The 21,246-nt window shown below is 47.5% G+C and overlaps 2 protein-coding genes across 2 annotated transcripts; both read right to left on the reverse strand.

The window, feature by feature from the left end:
* Nucleotides 1–501: 501 nt before the first annotated feature.
* Nucleotides 502–13,560, reverse strand: LOC109734432 (BURP domain-containing protein 14-like). Its single transcript, XM_020293638.1, has 2 exons — nucleotides 13,496–13,560; nucleotides 502–1,585 (listed from the first exon to the last, which is right to left on the reverse strand). Exons 1-2 carry the CDS (start codon nucleotides 13,558–13,560, stop codon nucleotides 502–504), a joined length of 1,149 nt encoding a protein of 382 aa, XP_020149227.1.
* A 2,108-nt stretch (nucleotides 13,561–15,668) lies between these two features.
* Nucleotides 15,669–17,930, reverse strand: LOC109734423 (BURP domain-containing protein 14-like). Its single transcript, XM_020293632.1, has one exon. The coding sequence runs from the start codon at nucleotides 17,928–17,930 to the stop codon at nucleotides 15,669–15,671; it is 2,262 nt and encodes a 753-aa protein (XP_020149221.1).
* Between the last annotated feature and the right edge of the window lie 3,316 nt (nucleotides 17,931–21,246).

Here is a 21,246-nt window from a genome sequence, read left to right on the forward strand (position 1 = left end):
GTATTTTGATCAATGTTTGTAATCAACCTGCTGCAAAAATAATAATAATGGCACTATAACATTCGCAATTAATTACCGAAGAACTGTGAAAATTCATCTGTCCATGCATTACTATGCCAAAACTAAAAAGTATGTAGTCCAACGAGCATGTCATTTAACAAAAAAAAAACCAAGGCTAAGGGGAGAAGTTCCCTCCCTTAAATTTCACTGTTAGGTAGGTTGGAGAATCAAACCCACGTGGTTTGAGTTTTCTTGTTGATATGACGTTACTAGCAATCAAACAGGTAAAAATGCTACGAGTCATTTCATAAAAAAAACAAAAATCGCTACGAGTCATGTTCTGAAGAGGCCGGGTCTGAACTAGTCATGTTTGTATCTTGATATGAAGTTACGAGTCAAACAGTTAAAAAAAAATGCTGTGAGTTAACGATCGGAAAATGTTCTTTTCACTTGAATGGACTATAAAAATTCAAATCAGACCGGACGCGCGCCATTATCAGGTCAATCGGCCACCGTCCAAACCATGTCCCCTTGCAAGATCCAATGGCACACCTCCATCTCACCCGGCTTCCCGCCAAGCGCGGCGAATGCGCCGTGACCCGGGCTCCAGTCCGACGTGTCGAGGTGGCAGATCGCCACGCCACGGTTGATCTTCCACCCGGAGTCGGTGGCCAGGATCTCGGCCTCGTACACCCGCATGCTCGGCACCGAGTGGCAGTAGTACACCAGGTACGGGAACATGCTCTGGTGGCACGACACGGACCGCGTCGCGTGTCCGCCGGCGACGCCGGCCACCCTACCGATCCTGATGTCCCAGCTGCTGCCAGCTGCAGACTCGGTGCTGCGCACGGCCACATTGTCCCAGAGCATCTCCACGGCGAAGTCCAGCATGTCCTCGGCCGACGTCGCGCACCGCTTGGTCTCGCCTCGGCTGGGTGGGCGCGCGCACTCATCCACTGTTGACGCCACCACCTGCCTCATCGCGTTGCCCGACGGCGCCCCGAACAGCGCAGACACGGCACCCGCCTCAAACAGGATCTTGGCGGCGATGTCCCTCGGCAGGAACGCGCGTGGCGGCATCTTGTCGGTGATGTCCGGCATCGGCATCCGGTTCCCGGTGATGAGGTCTCGCTCGCGGAAGAACTTCCCCGGCTTGGGCGACCACTTGGGCGGCGGGCGGTGGTTCCTGGAGGAGGAGAGGGAGAGGTTGGCTGCCACCTTGGACACCTCCATCCTCAACATGTTCTGGTACTCCTTGAACTCGACGCCCTCGTTGGAGTAGGCCTTGAAGATGGTGTTGTCGCCGGTGTAGCGCGTGAACCCAATGCGGTGGTTGGGGTTGGCGCCCTGGCCGTACCCCTTGAACGCCACGCTCCCTGGGTTCACGGACTTGCCGTAGCTCTGGAAGTCGGCGGCGGTGCCATTGGCGTCGTTCGCGTAGGACGTGAAGCTGTCGTCGCCGACGTTGGCATTGTCCCTGTACCCCTTGAAATCGTCGGCGCCGCCATTGCTGCCGGAGGAGTAGCTCCGGAAGTTGTTCTGCGGGGTGTTCCCGTTGAGGCCGTAGGAGTCGAACGTGGTGATGCTAGTGTGTGAAAAAAATTGGGTCCATTTTATTGATGTGAAAAAATAGTATCTAGACTTGCCCTACCAACCAACCCAAACCACCACCTTTGAACATGGTGTGCTTCTTTCCATGCATGAAATGACACCAAAATTTGTCAGCATGTGCACATGCTCATGGCAGGCCTCCATGCAAAACTTGAAAGAATTATGTGTCACGTTTGGCTAGTGTTTTAGGGTTGTTTCACGGCGAAAACCCTAAAAATGCATGAAAATCCAGAACTCAATGAAATTTTATCATGGACGCTTGGTATGGTGATGCTAGTGTGTGAAAAAATGGGTTCGTTTTATTGATGTGAAAAAGTGCATCCAGACTTGCCCTATTGGCCAATCCGAACCAACCCCTTTGAACGTGGTGTGATTCTTGTGATGCATGAAACAACACCAAAATTTACCAGCATGTGGGCAAGCCTCCACGCAAAATTTGAAGGAATTCGAACACCGAACACACGTTGCATCATGTTCGGCTAGTGTTTTAGGTTTTTTTCACGGGGAAAACCCTAGAAAATGCACAAAATATCAGAACAGAATGAAATTTATCATGGATGCTTGGCATGCTGATGCTAGTGTGTGGAGAAAATTTTGGTCCATTTTTTTGATGTGAAAAGAGTGCATCCAGACTTGCCATACCAGCCTACCCGAACAACCACCTTTGAACACGGTGTGCTTCTTGCCATGCATGAAATGACACCAAATTTTGTCAACATGTGGGCATGCTCATGGCAGGCTTCCATGCAAAATTTGAAGCAATTCGCACACCAAACACACCTTGCATACAATTTCAGAATTCAATGAAATTTATCATGGATGCTTGGCATAGTGATACTATTGTGTGGAAAATTTTGGGTCAATTTTGTTCTTGTGGCCAAAAGTGCATCCAGCCTTACCCTACTGGCCTACCCGAACCACCACCTTTGAACATGGTGTGCTTCATTCGATAGATAAAATGAAACCAAAATTTTCAGCATGTGGGCATACTCATGGTAGGCCTCTATGCAAAATTTAAAGGAATTCGGACACCGAACGCACATTGTGTCACTTTCTGCTAGTGTTTTATGTTTTTTTTCACTAGGAAAATCCTAGCAAAATGCATAAAATGTCAGAACTCAATGAAATTTATCATGGATGCTTGACATGATGATGCTAGTGTGTGGAAAATTTTGGCTCAACAAAAAAGGTAAAACGAGAAACTACAAGAACAAAAAAGAACGAAAAATAATAATAAACCAGTGGCTCATTGATTTATTTTCATTTATCTATTTAATATATGTTCAGAAATTTTAAAACTGTTTGATTTTTTACCTGAACATGTTTCTATTTAAACGAACATTTTTGTTTAAGCGAACAACAAACAAACAATTTTTCTACTTAATAGATGTTCAGAAAATTTAATAATATTGATGTGAGCACTTGTCTATTTAAGCGAATAACTTTTTGACATATCTGTACAATTTTTTAAATGCGAATATTTTACTTTCTGAATAAAATTTAGAAAAGTGAACATTTTTTAATTTTGACCAAAATTTTATAAGTGTGAGCATTTAAAAAAAAGAAAAAAGAAAAGAGAAATAGAAAAAAACAAGAAAGAAATAGTGATAAAAGGACCGGTTCAATAATGGGCCGACCCAGCCGCGAACTGAAGTAGACGAACACCAAAAAAAAGAAGTAAATATCCACAAGTGCTAGGATGTCCTAGTTGGTTATTGTGGTTCTCCGTAGACCAAAAGGTCTTGAGTTTGATTCACATTGCTCGAGCTATTTTTTGAACTTTAATAAAAAGTGGGTATGATGCCTCGTACATGTCATATATGGAGATGGATGTACGGTTTGATGAAATGACCATACTATCCTTATAAGGTTTGTGGAGGAGGGGTGTACCGAAGCAGGCATTGTAATCACATGTCTTTATTGGAGAGGTTCGGACATCAAGTCCTAAGTTCGCAAGGACAACGAAGCCAACTTTTTTGTCACTACGATAGGAAAAATTATATTCCCAACCACCGGAGGAAGATCTTTACATGGGGTAGACAATCTCAGAGAAGTTATTGACTGGCGTTGCTCAGATCAGGATTGCAACCACAAATTTATTTTGTATGTACCACATTACATCTGAGAGATTGTTGGCTACAAATATGAAACCTTCATAAATTCATAGAGAAAAGATTGTCCAACATTCATTAATAGTGAAGCCCAAAAAATTATAATGTTCTATAAATTGCAAAGATGGAGTAGTAATTTTGAGAAGCTAACAGAGAGCAATTAGTAGGATTTGCTTTCGAGTGATGCATCATACAAGGCATGCATGGAACTAAACAAACCTTGATGGGCAAGGTGGACATGGAAAGCCATTGGGTGCACGCATGTTGGGGGAGCTAACTGGGATTGAGAGGCAACCAGGAACTAAGAATTACATCAGCCATTGTGTCATGTTATTTTTATAACATATTATCACGAGGCGAACTTGCATTCCCCACCATGACTTGGGTTATTTGTCGACCAGATGATGGGGCCATATCATCAGCAAAAGGAATATCTCACAAAGCTGTTGGAACATCTTGTATAAGGTTACGTTTCTCCGGCAAAACAGTGTTTCATCCCACCTGAGACGGAGGTGGTACAGGGCACGCAGGGCCAAGGCTCGGAAGCCTAGAATTTTGTTATTAGCCATGTATACGTATATGTTAGGCGTGGTCCTTTGTGTCAATTACAATATACATCCCAGCCTAGTCAATTTATCCCTTTTGGCAGGACTCTGAAGTACACTGATATGGTATAATCCTGAGTTAGACCATTAATCAATGCTCGTACTGTAGGGGGTAAGCTGTAACTTCGGGGGTTGATCAAGAGAGCAAGGAGATGAGTGATTGAATGAAACAAAACGTAAAGGTTTCTCACTGATGCATCCTGTCATGGTGCAATTTCCGCAATATGCGTGAAATTGACTATTCTTGCGGAGTTGGATTTCCTCTATGTGAAGCTTTGGCATGAAGATAATAATAAGTAGAGTTAATATATTAAAATTAATTTGCTTCGAGGAACCATGCAGAAATTAAATTTGCGGACATGTTCGATAAGTGAAGATCAATCGCTAGGACTCTCTCGAACACCTAATACTTTCCATAATCCTAATCTAGCTAGTGAGCTTGTAGCAAGGACACCATTCGGCTTCACTGGAGAGGAAGAAGAAACACAGCACGAATGGAAGCAATTAAGGCCTAGTTTGGCAACAAGGTTTTTTGCAAAGCCAATGTAATTGAAAACCTCGTTATTCCAATGTGTGGGCAATGAATACTTCAGTTTCTAAAAACCGCAATTTTTCTCAGTTTTAGCAAAACTATAGAGATGTTTGGGAAGTGCAGTTTTTCTTAGTTTCTTGGTTTTGACCACTCGTTGCATGCATAATTCTAGATATTGCTAGCTGAACCAAATTGAGCTACATCAAAGGAGTTATACAACGACGTGATCAGCTTGTGTTAATTAACGGCCACCGCATGCCTATAGCCTTGTCATGCACGTGAACATCATCTAGATGCTAGGATATGTTGTTGAGTAATCTTATATCTCTCGCCACATGGAATCGACCGGCTCCAAGTATAACTTTGCTCCAAGTATCAATCGATCTACTCCAGGGTCTAAGCCTTGATAGGACCGAACGTCTAGTACTATCTGTAAGTGGATCATGGTGGTCTCCACAGAGGGTAGGGTGCTCTGCAGGCATTAGTAGGGATTACTTCATGAGGTGTCCCATGCTCATATTGGAAGGAACAAAAAGAGAGAAAAACATGTCGAGGTCTAACATGACATGCTGTAATATGGTCATGAACCCAATTAACTTCACTTGGCCACCACTACAATGTTCTCTCTTTTTTAAGAAATATTTGTACTTTCTACACAAAGTCACTTTGATAATGTGATGCTCCTTTTATAGCTGGTCGCTGCACCGACTTTATTACAGTGTCAGGATCTTAGATGGAGCAAACACTCGAACGCTAGTAATGTTTACTTTTAAGAGAGTGGATTTTTGGGACCTGTGTATCTATGCACCAGTCATTGATGCTCTCCATTTTGAAATGAACGACCACGAGATATTGGCCACGGGGTGGTTGTGGCACCATTGGATTGGCCATGCGATACTTTAACAGTATTCCTGTACAAAGTTAACTTGATAGGATCAAATGACTATGCTTGTGGCGGATCTTGATGGCAGATCGAACGATGATTAGGGGTCAAGATCCAGAACCATGGTTCTTTCAAACATTAGTGGGTTGTTATCACCTATCACATATGTGTACCATTCGATTCCATTGATTTTTTTTTGGAAAAGGAGGATGTACCCCCGGCCTCTGCATCTGGACGATGCATGCAGCTATATTATTAATTATTCACAAAGACCATACAAGGTGATACATCAATAAGTCTGAAGCCACCATCTTGGCAACGCTGTTGCTACTCCTATCCCCTTGATGAAGGTGTGCCGAATGTCCGGGCCTAATACCAAACAGACATCGCATCAAAGCCTAACATCTAAAGCCGGGTGTCCCATCCAAGCCACTACCTGGATTGGGTCCCACCACTAGTAGAAAAAGGGACTATTGTCCCGGTTCGTGAGGGCCTTCTGTCCCGGTTTGTGAACCGGGACTAAAAGGTCGTTACTAATGCCCTTGGCCTTTAGTTTCGGTTCTTACATGAACCGGGACAGAAGGTCCTCCACGTGGCCGCTGCGGCCAGCCCAGGACGGGGGGCCTTTGCTCCCGGTTGGTGACACCAACCGGGACCAATAGACATCCACGCGTCAGCATCTGGCTGGAGCTGAGGTTTTTGTTTTTTTTGAAAGGGGCTGATTTAGGGGTTTTGGGGGTTAATTTAGGTTGTTATTAGGTAGCTATTAGAGAGAAGTGTCCTCTCTTATATCTCCGTGCTTGGTTTACCAACGCTACGTACTGCTATGCCTAAACATGGCTTAGATTGAAGTGAAGGCAACATGTGGTGCATGTCGAAAGTAATACTAATCCTAACTTGATCAAGTTTGGATTGTACTACTTTCGACATGCACCACATGCATGTTGCCTTCACTTCAATCCAATCCATGTTCATTTCACCCGCTGATATATAATAACTCTTCATGCGCGCATCATGCATCATCATATATAATAACAAGTCCTACTAATCATCATCATACAACTTCTACTCGTTATTAATAACAAGTCATACGATCATCATCCTCATAGTCATCGAACCAACCCTACTTAATTGTTCTTAGCACATGATCACCAGTATTAGGTAGGACCGAAATACCCTCTTTAAGGTAAAATAGCATAAAACAATATAGACCCCGACTCTCCATTATGGAGAATGGAGATCATCCTGTCTCCAATTCTTGCGCTTCGCTTCCTTTTGCTTCCAAGAACCTCCTTGCGACTGTCCATACATTTTTTCCATTCTTTGATTTGCATGTCTCCACTTCTTTTAGAAATCCGGTATGGACAGTTGAGATTCGTAGGATGACCTGGTTGTATGTTCAAAACATCAAGCCTACCATTCTGATAAATCAAATGAGGCACACAATCCTCTGGGATTATCTGTTGAAAAACATAGTAATAACTTCATAGTTAGCAATGATGTACTAGTTTTAGAAGTATGCAAAATATGCACGGATGTCGTAATAGTAAGAAATCTTACCAGGGTATCTCCATAGTAGTTACCGTAGTTCAACACGTGCATTAGTGACACGTATTGACCATAATGTGGAGGAGTTTTACAATAGATATTGTAATTCTCAAGATCAGTACAAAATCCGACCAGATGAGTTTTCTCCTTATAAGTTAACTCAGAGCCATCGGTGTAGTAGGTTCTGTCTACCATATTCCGCACATTGTTTGAACAATCAAAATAAGCTGTCAATGAAAATAAGCTGTCAACTATTTTGAAATGAACAATATAAATTAGCTAATAACTATGTTTGAGAAACTCACATAGCGGTAGAATTGGAGGCGTATCAACAAGGACCCAAATGTCCATATTGTCTTGCTCGATGTCAGGATCACCAAGATCCATGGTGACAAGCATACCCTCATCAAAACCATACATCTTGCAAAATGCTTCCCAATTTTTGCAACCAAAATGGGTTACGCTCTCAGAATTATACAGATTTACTTCAAAATCTATATCATGATGGGTCCTTAGGTGAATTTTCTTTGTTTCCATACTCTCATGGTCTTCAAAACCCATCCTCTCCAAGACGTAGCGTCTTGCATGGCATGGGATAAGCTAGCCGAATTGTAAAAAATGAAAAGTACACGTTGAAATAGTTGAAGTCGTGCTTAATTACGAAAAAATAACACTTGTCGTCGTTGCGTACCGTTTCAACATCGAAGGTCTCCTCCAGCTTAATACCGAAGCGCCGATCTTTGTCCAGGTGAGGCCTGTCGCACTGACCTCGGTCGTCGTGGCACCAGTCGCACTCCCCCGGGAGACTTTCGTCGTCCGAATACGACATTTCCTATGTTCATAATTCAAATATTAAACGTCTACAATTAAATATATGTACTAAAAAACCTAAGTTAGATTATTATTATTCATCACGGGTTGACTATCGGTTTGTCGAGTCTTTTCTTGAAAACTCTCAGCTCACGTGGTGTATACATTCGACCGTTGGTGATGGTCGCTCCTCCATTTTTCCCCGAGTGCATTACACCAAAATGTCTAGCACACGGGAACAAAGGAGAAGCGACCCCCTCGACAACAGTCGGGATTCTTCGTCCTCTCATATATATATGGTGGAACTCTCCCTCACTGATTCCTCTCTGACATTTGCGACCGTCGGTGATGGTAGCTCCTCTTTTCGTTCTCGAGTGCATTACACCAAATTGTCTAGCACACGGGAACGAAGGAGAAGCTACCCCCACGACAACAGTCGGGATTCTTCGTCCTCTCATATATGGTGGAGACTCGACAGACTTACAGTCAACCCGAAATATCGTTTAATTATCTTTCTAAAAGAGGATTTGGCTGGTCTCACCTCGATGTTGGAGGGGGCGGTGACGGGGACGACGGCGGGGATGATGGAGGGGCCGGGGCTCCTAGATTTCTGCGAAAACAAAACCCTATAAGCTATCAACTAATCATAGTGCTCTCCAATTTTAGCATTCAAAGTAGGAGTAGTTTTCCACTTTGAGCATTCAATAAGCAAAATCAAATCATAAAATAAAGTAGTATTCAAATTAGGATGCATTCAATTATAAGCAAACTACATCATCTCCATGCGCCCGTACATCGTCGAATATTATCACTAATACACTTCGAATACTATCATACATATAGCATGGCTAGTACAGCTAGAACAGTAGCGCCCGACGGGTATCGGCGCGGGCAGTGGACACCCAAAGGGACGGAACCATCACAGGATCATAGCTCCAGTGAGATCCCTGAAGAACCTGCCAGGTATTGTCGAACCTGCCCTCCAACGCAACCATGTAGCAACGGACGTGCTGGTCCTCCTCGCTGACACGGTGACGTACCACCTCCGCGGTGTCCGGAAGCCTCGGCACCGTCACTGGCCCACGCGAACGCCACCAAACAAGGATCGGGTCAACGACGGGCTGGCTCCTCACCAACCTACGCCCACCGGAAGGTAGCACCTCCCAAAACCAGCCCGACGGAGCCCAGTCCCGGACATGGCCCCTCTGATCAAGCCGGCCTCCACCGCGGAGTCGACGTCGAGGATGCGGGATAGGCATCGTCGACGTCGATGCGGGAATAATTGCTTTAACTAAAAAAACAAACTAGTTCTATTAATTTCCTTGCTAAAAATAAACTACTTCTATAGTAAAATAAACTAGTTTTGTTAAATCAACTAGTTCAACTACTAATTAAGCACTTACTGTAAATAAAATAAAGTAGTTTTATTAATTAATCAACTAGTTCAACTACTAAGCACTTACTATAAATAAATAAAATAAAGTAGTTCTTACTAAAAATAAACTACTTCTATATATAGTAAAATTTAATAAAATAGTTTTATTATTTAATCAACTAGTTCAACTACTAAGCACTTACTATAAATATATAAAATAAAGTAGTTCTTACTAAAAATAAACTACTTCTATATATAGTAAAATTTAATAAAATAGTTTTATTAAATCAACTAGTTCAACTACTAAGCACTAACCTAAAATCGATATCTACTAATAATTAACCTCAATAAAAAATTAATACATATATGAAAAAAACGTATATAAACAAAAAAATTCTATGAACATTATATTCATACATACATAGCCACATCCATTCATCATATAGCTACCACATACATATATGTATATATACATTATATATATGAAAAAATGCAACGAACAAAAAAATAATACAAATTATATGAAAAAATAAACAGAGCCGTGGCGTGGCGGCGGCTCACATCGGGCGACGGAGGCGACGACGTGGGTGGCGGAGGGCGACGGCGACCGCGGCGGGCCGAGGGCGGAGGGCGACGGCGACGACGGGGGGGGTGGGGGGCGGAGGACGACGGCGACTGGCGACGGTGTGGGCTCGGGGGCACGGGCGACGGCTGCGGGGCAGCCTGGAGGCGTAGATCGAGCACGCGGCGTCGTCGGGCGGGGGGAAACTGGCGATGAAAATCTGAAAATTTCCTAAGTGCTGGCTTATATAGCAAAGACGTTGGTCCCGGTTCAACGCACAAACCGGGAACGATGCCACCTTTAGTCCCGGTTGGTGCCATCAACCGGGACCAAAGCCCTCTGCTTCCCGCCCTTTGGGCTGCTGAAAAGAGGCCTTTGGTCCCGGTTGGTGCCACCAACCAGGACCAAAGGGGAGCATTGGTTCCGGTTGGAGCCACCAACCGGGACTAATGTGCTGGCGCGGTGCGGTGGGAAGTTTAGTCCCACCTCGCTAGCTGAGAGAGCTCAGCACCTGTTTATAAGCTGCGTTGCAGCTCAGGTGCTGAGCTCCTCTCTAATATGCAGGCATTACATGTCTACCCTTGTCACTGCCATGTTGGGCTTATTGGGCCTGCATCCTGGCCCATGTGCAGATGGGTTTCTAGTCGTATGCAGGCCGTGTGGCCCATTAGGCGGCATTTTTTTTATTTTTTCCAATATTTTTTTTGTTTTTTGAATTATTTATTTTCTTTTGATTTTTGCTTTATTTTTTTATTGTTTTTGTTTTTAGCTCAGAATAATTATAAACTTTCTGTTACTCCATTAGTTTCCAAATTTGAATAGTTTAAATTTTAATTCTTTACGAAAATACTAGAGGTTTATAAAAGCTTTTTAGTTGATTCCTTTTGCTATTAGAGTTTATAAAAGCATTTCAAATGAACTCTGAAAAGGTTGAAATTTTGCATGGTATCATCATTTCATCCACATAGCATGTTCAAGATAGTTGAGAGGGTTACGGCAAAAACTGGATGCATTTCGTGTAAAAAAAGGACAATCTCTTTCAAAGTATCAGGATTTCATACGAAAACTCGTCTGTTACAAAGGGATTTCATTTTTTTAAACTTATTTGAACTCCTGACTTTTTGTGTGTTCAAAATGCACCATTCAAAGCCACATCATCATTTTTCAATCCTTTCTGACTTCATTTGTTATTTTTCATGCATTTACTAATTATTTTGAGCTATAAGACCCTAAAATTGAAAAGCATTTCAAATGAACTCTGAAAAGGTTGAAAGTTGGCATGGTATCATCATTTCATCCACATAGCATGTTCAAGAAATTTGAGAGGGCTACGGCAAAAACTGGATGCACTTCGTGTACAAAACGGACAATCTCTTTCAAAGTATCAGGATTTCATACGGAAACTCGTCTGTTACAAAGGGATTTCATTTTTTAAAACTTATTTGAACTCCTGACTTTTTGTGTGTTCAAAATGCACCATCCAAAGCCACATCATCATTTTTCAATCCTTTCTGACTTCATTTGTTATTTTTCATGCATTTACTAATTATTTTGAGCTATAAGACCCTAAAATTGAAAAGCATTTCAAATGAACTCTGAAAAGGTTGAAAGTTGGCATGGTATCATCATTTCATCCACATAGCATGTGCAAGAGAGTTGAGAGGGTTACGGCAAAAACTGGATGCACTTCGTGTACAAAACGGACAATCACTTTCAAAGTATCAGGATTTCATACGGAAACTCGTCTGTTACAAAGGGATTTCATTTTTTAAAACTTATTTGAACTCCTGACTTTTTGTGTGTTCAAAATGCACCATTCAAAGCCACATCATCATTTTTCAATCCTTTCTGACTTCATTTGTTATTTTTCATGCATTTACTAATTATTTTGAGCTATAAGACCCTAAAATTGAAAAGCATTTCAAATGAACTCTGAAAAGGTTGAAAGTTGGCATGGTATTATCATTTCATCCACATAGCATGTGCAAGAAAGTTGAGAGGGTTACGGCAAAAACTGGATGCACTTCGTGTACAAAACGGACAATCTCTTTCAAAGTATCAGGATTTCATACGGAAACTCGTCTGTTACAAATGGATTTCATTTTTTTTAAACTTATTTGAACTCCTGACTTTTTGTGTGTTCAAAATGCACCATTCAAAGCAGAGACTGATTTTAAATGGTGCATATTCAACACACAAAAAGTCTGTAAAGATCGCCAACCCCAACATAAAAAAATGAGCATAGATGCGCTTATAGAGAAAATTCAACCTAAATTCATAATAAATTTCTATGAATTTCAGAGAAACTCACTCTGAATTTAGGTCAAATTCCCTGTATAAGGGCATCTACTTTCATTTTCAGAGGAGCTCAACAAGGCAGAGAGGGACGGGCTTATAAACCGGTGTGAGCGCCCTTCGGTTGGCGAGGTGGGACTAAACTTTGGCCGCAACGAGGACCAACCCTTTAGTCCCGGTTTGTGGTCATGGGCCAGGGGCGAGGCGCATTGGTCCCGGTTCGTGCCTTGAACCGGGACCAAAAGGTCCAGACGAACCGGGACCAGTGGCCCACGTGGCCTGGCCGGCCCCCTGGGCTCACGAACCGGGACTAATGCACCCCATGGGTCCCGGTTCATGCGGAACCGGGACTAATGGGCTGGCTAGGCCCGAACGAAAGCCCTGTTTTCTACTAGTGCACCCCGGTCTGGCACACTCCCAGTGAGCACCACACGCTGCAAGGGCCGTCACCTCCATCATCCCTCGGTCCATCCTCAGAGCAAAAAAGATGTACCGAACTTTCCAGGCCTGTCTGCCATCAACGCCACCATGACGCCAGACAGCTTCCTCCTCCTACGCACGTCCGGCTAGACACATCCGTCGTCGAGAATCAGCTACACCATGCCGCTAATACTCGTCGTCGTCGACGCGGTAGATCCAACGCCGCTCCACCTGCCGATCGACCTCAACACTGTCGCCACTGCAGGAACTGCCATGTAGAGCCCACCACCAACAGTACCTCTCCCCCGAACACCCAAGCCTCCCAAGACGGCGCCTCCATGGAGGACACGACGCTAAGGGCGCCGCCGCCACCCAATCCAAGACGGATTTTGGACTTTCGTCCGGGAGTGGGTCAGAGGTGGATAGGAGGGGACCTTGGCTTCGCCTCAAAGGAGGGTAACGACGCCAAAGCCATTGCCGATGCCGGGTCGATATAGCCGACCAAAGTTTCCTCCGGTCCCCAACCTGTATCACCAACCTCTGTCTGCTCCGGATCTGGCCATAAACCGAGAAACGAAACCATCCGGAGAAGAAAGCACCATGGGACGACTCTAGTGCAGATCCGTCCAGGCTCCAGATCCAGAGAATCCAACCTGGGCAACGACGAGTACCACCACCCCGCACTGGCCGCCGGCGTCCAAGCGCCAGATCGCGAAAGATCTGACCCGAACGCAGGGGCTCACGCAGCCACCAGATCCTGGCGCTCCCGCAGCCGGCAATCCGCGCTGCAAACGTGGACTCCAGCCATCGGCGCATCGTGCACGCCGCCGCCAGGATCCGCCCGCAGCGCCGCCGAACCCCACGGTAGTCCGGCGCCACTTCACGCACAGGCCGTCCCGTGCCAGCCAGATCGCGCGTAGGGGAGAGATACCCCGCTGCCGCCCTTGCCGGCCAGGCTTCGCCCGGCGGCCCTGCTGGCGGCGGCGAGGGTGAGGGAAGCAGGGGAGAGACGCCCGACGGCGGCGGCGGCTAGGGTTTCCCCCTGGCCGCCCACGGGGGCGGACGAGGGGGTTACGAGGAGGAGGTTACGTGATTTGGACAACTACTACGATACTATACAAGCTCAATATATATAGCTAACTTTTAGCCAACCGCTAGCTAGTTTTGCATAGATAGTTACATATCCTCGTTTATCCTCGATAAGTCATGGTGCATGTCAACTGGCACTAACACTTATGCAAGCATAAGCTTGTGAGGCTTCAGGAATTTCAACATTTTAGACACAAAAGGTTGGTGAGTAAGCAATGCATTGTGCATGTTACCGATTCTCATTCGCAACATGTAAGCTCACACATACTCCTTTGTTGCGAGAAAGATAGAGCTATACTGATGCCTCGACATTACGATCACAATTACGAGTGATCAAATATTCGGGAATATGGTTACAATTACAAGCAAAAAGCTTAGAAATTTGCTGGTAAAGATGTATGGATATGCCAAATTGGTGGTGTGGCTCTTGCATGTGCCAAATGCAAAGCTCCGGACTTGCAAACATCGAGGCAATTAAGCCAAAATTATGACAAGCTTTTTCATTGAGGGTCCAAAATTATGTCATGTAACACGGAGGGTCATCTTTGGTACACGCTGCATTGAGGCCATTGTATTGGAGAACAAGTGCTACGACCTCCAATGGATACGGGACTACTCGAAAAAACCCTACAAAATGAAACTGTTATAGCAAAGTTACATCAAATATTCGCTGAATGAACACGAAAGTTTCAATGGAACGAATACAAAGTCGAAGCCAAATATTCAATACGATACTGGTTGCAAACAAGCACACCAAGCTGGTGTGGTAGCAAACATCGGTGTCGGCTCCTGCCCATCAGCAGTCAGTTACCTCTCATCTTGTTTACACACTTCCGTTACTGGATTCTATGTTAATTAGGATTAAGTTGTTTTTGACAAACTGGTTAGGACTAAGTGAACTAGTTGCACGCATGCCAGGTCATACAAGCATGCACAAAGCGCTTCCAAACCACCACTTTTACCAACACTAGCAGTGCATACACGGGGTGCCTAACCTCGCTTAGCCAAAAAAAAAAGAGCGTTGAGACTTTCTGCTAAGTTTCTATCATTCGGCTGAGAATGAACTGATTCTGAGTAAACGTTTTGAATTGTTCATATACTGTATTTGCTAAATAAATGTTTACCCGTGCTACTTTAAAATGCTCAACTAGTGTAGGAAAATTGTAGTATTTGTTTTAAGAGTTATATAAAGGTAAATCTTGTATGGATTTCAATGTCATAACCTAAAATTATATAAGCGATCAATGACCAATATAGCAACCTGTGTACAAAATTATTAATGTTTATTAGTGCAGTAATGTTAGTGCCAGATCTCCTGGCCTTGGTTGGCAAAAACATTCACATAGTTCGCCGTCCTAGTTTTCTGGCCCCCCTTGTAGTTCGGATTAACCTTTGGCTATCAATTTTGAGTTGTAAAACATAAGTGATATGCCACAAAAAAAGATCTTGGTTTTGTATTCGATAGAAATTTCTAATGTTACTATCTTTACTACATAGAACTCGTATTTCATTAGTTATATGGTCACAAATTGACAGAAATATGAGGGGGGGGGGGGGGTATTTTTGGTGCTATTTTTTCAGGGCCTACGTGTTGACTACGAGGCACGCGTTCTACTGTTCAAAAAAGAATCCCTAAATTTTCCTTTTCACTTGAACTCCTAGGTTCTGAAGAGGCAGGGTCTGAACTGGTCATGTTTGTATCTTCTTGATAAGGAGTTGCGAGTCAAACAGTTAAAAAAATGCTACTGAGTCAATGATCAGAAAACGGTTCTTTTCACTTGAATGGACTAAAAATTCAAAACAGACTGGCCGCGCGCGGTTATCAGTTCAATCGGCCACCGTCCAAACCATGTCCCCCTGGAAGATCCAATGGCACACCTCCATCTCACCGGGCTTCCCGCCAAGCGCGACGAACGCGCCGTGCCCCGGGCTCCAGTCTGACGTGTCGAGGTGGCAGATCGCCACGCCACGGTTGATCTTCCGCCCGTCGATGGCCAGGATCTCGGCTTCATACACCCGCACGCTCGGCACCGAGTGGCAGTAGTACACCAGGTACGGGAACATGCTCTGGTGGCACGACACGGACCGCGTCGCGTGGCCTCCGGCGACGCCCGCCACCCTGCCGACCTTGATGTCCCCGCCGCTGCCCGCCGAGGACTCCGTGCTACGGACGGCCACATTGTCCCCTAGCATCTCCACGGCGAAGTCCAGCATGTCCTCGGCCGATGTCGTGCACCGCTTGGTCTCGCCCCGGCTGGGCGGGCGCGCACACTCGTCCACCGTCGACGCCACCACCTGCCTCATCGCGTTGCCCGGCGGCGCCCCGAAGAGCGCCGACACGGCTCCCGCCTCGAAGGGGATCTTGGCGGCGATGTCCCTCGGCAAAAATGCCCGTGGCGGCATCTTGTCGCTAATGTCCGGCATGGGCATTCGATTCCCGGTGATGAGGTCTCGCTCGCGGAAGAACTTCCCCGGCTCCGGCGACCACTTGGGCGGCGGCCGGTGGTTCCCGGAGGAAGAGAGGGAGAGGTTGGCTGCCACCTTGGACACCTCCATCCTAGACATGTTCTGGTACTCCTTGAACTCGACTCCCTCGTTGGAGTAGGCCTTGAAGGTGGTGTTGTCGCCGGTGTAGCGCGTGAAGCCGATGCGGTGGTTGGGGTTGGCGCCCTGGCCGTACCCCTTGAACCCCACGCTCCCCGGGTTCACGGACTTGCCGTAGCTCTGGAAGTCGGCGGTGGCGCCATTGGCGTCGTTCGCGTAGGACGTGAAGCTGTCGTCGCCGACGTTGGCGTTGTCCCTGTAGCCCTTGAAGTCGTCGGCGCCGCCGTTGCTGCCGGAGGAGTAGCTCCGGAAGGTGTTCTGTGGGGTGTTCCCGTTGAGTCCGTAGGAGTCGAAGGTGTCCGTGGCGCTGTTCGCCTTGTCGCCGTAGTTGATGAAGGCGGACATGATCGAGTTGGTGTGGTTGCCGTAGGACTTGAAGGACTCGCCGACGCTGTTGGCCGTCTTGCCGTACCCGGTGAAGCTCTCCACGCCTGAGTTGGCGTCCTGCGTGTACGCCGAGAAATCGCGGGAGCGGCCGTTTCCGGCGACGTCGTAGTTGGCGAAGGTCACGGCGACCGTGTTGGTCTCGCCGTCGTACTCGGCGAACTCACCGGCGCCGCCGGTGGCACCGGCAGTGTAGGAGTTGAAGCTGGCGGTGCCGACGTTGCCCAGCGCCTGGTACGTCGCGAAGGAGTCGTTCCGGCCAAGCGAGCCCTTGCCGTACCGGTGGAAGGAGTCGACGGGGTTGACCTGGCCTCGCGAGTAGACGGCGAACGCGTCGGCGCCGCCGCCGCCGCTGTTGCCGTAGCTGCTGAAGTTGCCGTTGGCGTAGTTCTTGAACGGCGCGCTGGAGTTGGTGGCAGGCGAGCCGGACGCGTCCCCGGCCTTGGACGGCCCCGAGCCCGACCAGATGGCGCCGGAGGTGGAGGGGCAGAGGATGGACGCGGCGGTGCAGAAGGCGGGCAGGCGCGAGCCGAGCTGGCCGGCGGCCGCCAGGTTGGAGAAGGCGACGGCGTCGGGCGCGGAGAGCGGGGAGAGCTTGGCGAAGAAGAAGGCCGGGTGGAGGCGGCTGCCGTGCACCTTCCGGTGCCAGTACCGGATGAAGGCCGCCTTCGCCGTGAACGGGTTGACGGGCAGCGACGACGACGGCGTCAGCCGCGGCGCCGGAGGGGATGGCGAGAGTGGCGCCGCTTTGTAGGAGGAAGGGGAGCTCCGTGGCAGGCCGTATGGCGGTGGCAGCAAACGCAGCGGCGGAGCAGCGGACGGGGAGAGGGCACCGGAGAGCAACGAGGACCGTGGTAACCCGCGTGGGGTTGGGAAACGTGGCCGTGGATCATAGAGCTCCGAAGGCCGTGGATCATAGGGCGGAGAAGTGGAGGGAGAACCGACGGTGGACCGTGGAAGCCATCGTGGCGCCAATGGACGTGCCGCCGGAGAAGGGCATGGTGAGACGGCAATGTACGTCGGCGAAGAGCGTGGCAGGCGGGAGAGGAGGAGCAGGACGACGGTGACCAGGATGAGGTGGGAGTGGCGAGGGAGCGCCATTGTTGGCTTGGAAGTTGGGGATGCATGCAGCAGAGAGACGTACGGGATTTATTGGATCAGGAGGAGCCGGATTAGGATTATTGTTGGAGTTTGGACTGGATGAATAATGCATGCGCAGAGCGTTGGAAAATTAGAAGCGATGTTGTTGTTCCTTGCTCGTCAGATTGACCGACCTAATTCCTAACTGTCCGCTCGGGATCAACGGCGACCTGCACAGCGAGACCTTGTTCTTTTGAATGACTGGGGTTCCAATCTGTCTTGTTCTAGTACTCTGGGTGCGGCAAAATTAGCATGAATGTACTACGTTTCCAACACAACTAGAAGAGACATTATTGATTCGTGCCGATTTATCTCATGAAATTTTACATATTTATATCCTGGTCTCGCTACGTCACAGTCCAGATATAATCAAGGGAAGTTCCTAGAACTCATCTAGAAATTTTTTTAGGGGTAGAACCATAGTATGAAATCAGCCACGGTTGCATGAATTTCGTCTGATTAGTTGAAACAGTGTTTAAAATTTATGCGGGCAATGTTGGATGGCCGGCTCCTGCATCCGTGTCTGTGGACTAGTCCCTCTTATCCATGGATGGATGCGAACGCAAATTAGCGGATCAGAGAACTAGGCAGTTGCCTAGTAGCAAGGTTGGCAGTGGCGCACCATACGCCCAGGGTCCGACTCCCGCTATCGGTGTCAAAACCGGCGGATCTCGGGTAGGGGGTCCCGAACTGTGCGTCTAAGGTCGATGGTAACAGAAGACAGGGGACACGATGTTTACCCAGGTTCGGGCCCTCTCTATGGAGGTAATACCGTACTTCCTGCTTGATTGATCTTGATGAATATGAGTATTACAAGAGTTGATCTACCACGAGATCGTAATGGCTAAACCCTAGAAGTCTAGCCTGTATGACTACGGTAATGAGTATCTGTCCTTTCCGGACTAAGTCCTCCGGTTTATATAGGCACCTGGAGGATCTAGGGTTACACAAAGTCGGTTACAAAGGAAAAGAATCTATATATTCGGTCGCCAAGCTTGCCTTCCACGCCAAGGAGAGTCCCATCCGGACACGGGTGCGGTCTTCGATCTTCGTATTTTCACAGCCCATCAGTCCGGCCCATGGCTAACAGGCCGGACGCCCGAGGACCCCTTAGTCCAGGACTCCCTCAGTAGCCCCTGAACCTGGCTTCAATGACGTGGAGTCCGGCGCGCAGATTTGTCTTCGGCATTGCAAGGCGGGTTCCCTTCTTTCCGAACTCCAAGGTAGTCTTCAGACGCGATGATTGTATCCGGACCTGTCACATACCACACACAACCGTAGAGAGAACATAATGCTCCGCGAGTCCAATCTGCAGATGACGTCATATCTGTCTGGTCATAAATTCGAACCGTTGTTTCGCCTGCGGCCCCACGTTCCGAAACGTGGTTGTCATTGACACGCCTTATCCAAGCAGAGATCATGTCTCCTTATTAAGGGATTCTTTCATCGACACGGACGTGGGTAACCCAACCGTCCTTAGGGTACAACTCCTTGGGAATAGGCAAATTTTAAGGCCTGGGAGGAGGCGTTCGATATTTTCGGCCTTTATAAAGGGGCATAGACCCGCCCTTCCTCTCCACGCTTGCTTCTTCCTCGAGTTCCAAAACCCAGGTTTCACCCTCCGTAAGCCTCAGTCATGTCCGGATCCAGCCGCCAAGGCCGGTGGGTGGCTTCTTCTGTCACAGAGGAGGATATCGCAAAGCTTCGGGCGGCAAGATATCTGACCACAGAAATCCTCCATCGGCTTCCCGCAGAGGGGCAGGTTATCCCTACCCCTAGATCCAGCGAGAGGGTCATGTTCGTTTCCCACTTCCTCCAATGATTAGGATTCGCCCTCAATCCCTTCGTCCAGGGGCTCATGTTCTATTACGGATTAGATTTTCATGATCTCGCCCCGAACTCTGTTCTTCTCATCTCGGCGTTTATCGTCACGTGCGAAGCCTTCCTCCGAACTCCTCCACACTTCGGCTTGTGGCTCAAGACTTTCATTGTGAAACCGCAAATGATAGAGGGGGAGCAGGCGGAGTGCGGTGGCGCCTTAGTGAGCAAGCTTACCAGCGCTATCTGGCTAAAAGGATCTTTCAAAGAATCTTCCGACTAATGGCAGCAGGAGTGGTTCTATATCACCGAGACCCGCGGTTCCAAGTGGGCAGCTGCGCCTGCGTTTTGATCCAGCCCCCCAATTCAGCTTGCATCGTGGATTAATAAGGGGTTGGACTGGGGATCAGTTGACGAGGTGCGGACTCTGCAAAGTCGCATCCGAAGCCTCATTGAAAAGGATATCAATATTGTCAACGTTATTCAGGTAATGCTAGTCCGCCGAACCCTGCCGTGCCAGCGACGGCCTCTCCGCCTGTGGGAGTTTAACCCAGAAGGGCCACAGACTCTTCAGCACTTCTTCGGCACTACGCACGAAGGAATGTGGAAATTATTCTTCGGGAGACGAAAACAATGGCCGGATACCACCAAAGATACTGGCCTAGACTGTAACCATCCGGACACCCCGGTAAGTACTCGTCCGCCGAACACCTCATAATCAGATATTCTGTGGTAAGACACTGAGCACACCATCTTCTTCCAGGGCTGGATAAAGAAAGCGGAACGGATTAGGTGTAGGACCCCTCTTCCCGAAGACTCAGTGGACCCCTTGTTAACAAGGATGCTGGCACCGGCACCGCATCAAGCGCCGGCAGGGAGGGCAAGGTGGAGAGTGAGAAGACTCGGGGCGACCTTCGTTCCGGAGGTAAATTAGATACTGAGTCTGGAGAAATCGACATTTCCTCGCCCGAAGATGAAGGCGAAAGAGAAGCCAGTATCCCTTCTCTCTTTTCAGGAGGAAAATGGCCGCCTCCGAAGATTGGGAGGGGCGGTCTCCTAAGAGAGGCAAGATGCTACTGTCGAGCGGCTCGGGACTGGAAGGCGACGCCAGTGAACAGCTCCGTCTTGAGGACAAGCCCTCAACCAAACTGTAAGTGAATCTGGGGTGCTTTGATAGCGTCCCGCTTCTTTCCTGTTACCGAAGAGATACGTAACGTGCCTGTGTATTTTTACAGTCCGGCACAGAGTTTTTCCGGGCAATCCTCCTCTTCGGGAGATCTCCTCCCAGAGATGATGGAAAGCGAGACGCCTCCTCCAACCTCCTCGCCCAATAAGAGGGACGACTCCGAAGTGTCATCTCGGAGGGTTATTCTTGATCAACAAGCGGTGCAGGGGATGAAGGAGGCAGTACCCGAAGGTGGACCTCCAATCGTTAGGGATTCGGGGGCCGATAATGAAG

This window comes from Aegilops tauschii, chromosome 6 (genome assembly GCF_002575655.3).
Source record: "Aegilops tauschii subsp. strangulata cultivar AL8/78 chromosome 6, Aet v6.0, whole genome shotgun sequence".
Classification (NCBI taxonomy): domain Eukaryota; kingdom Viridiplantae; phylum Streptophyta; class Magnoliopsida; order Poales; family Poaceae; genus Aegilops; species Aegilops tauschii.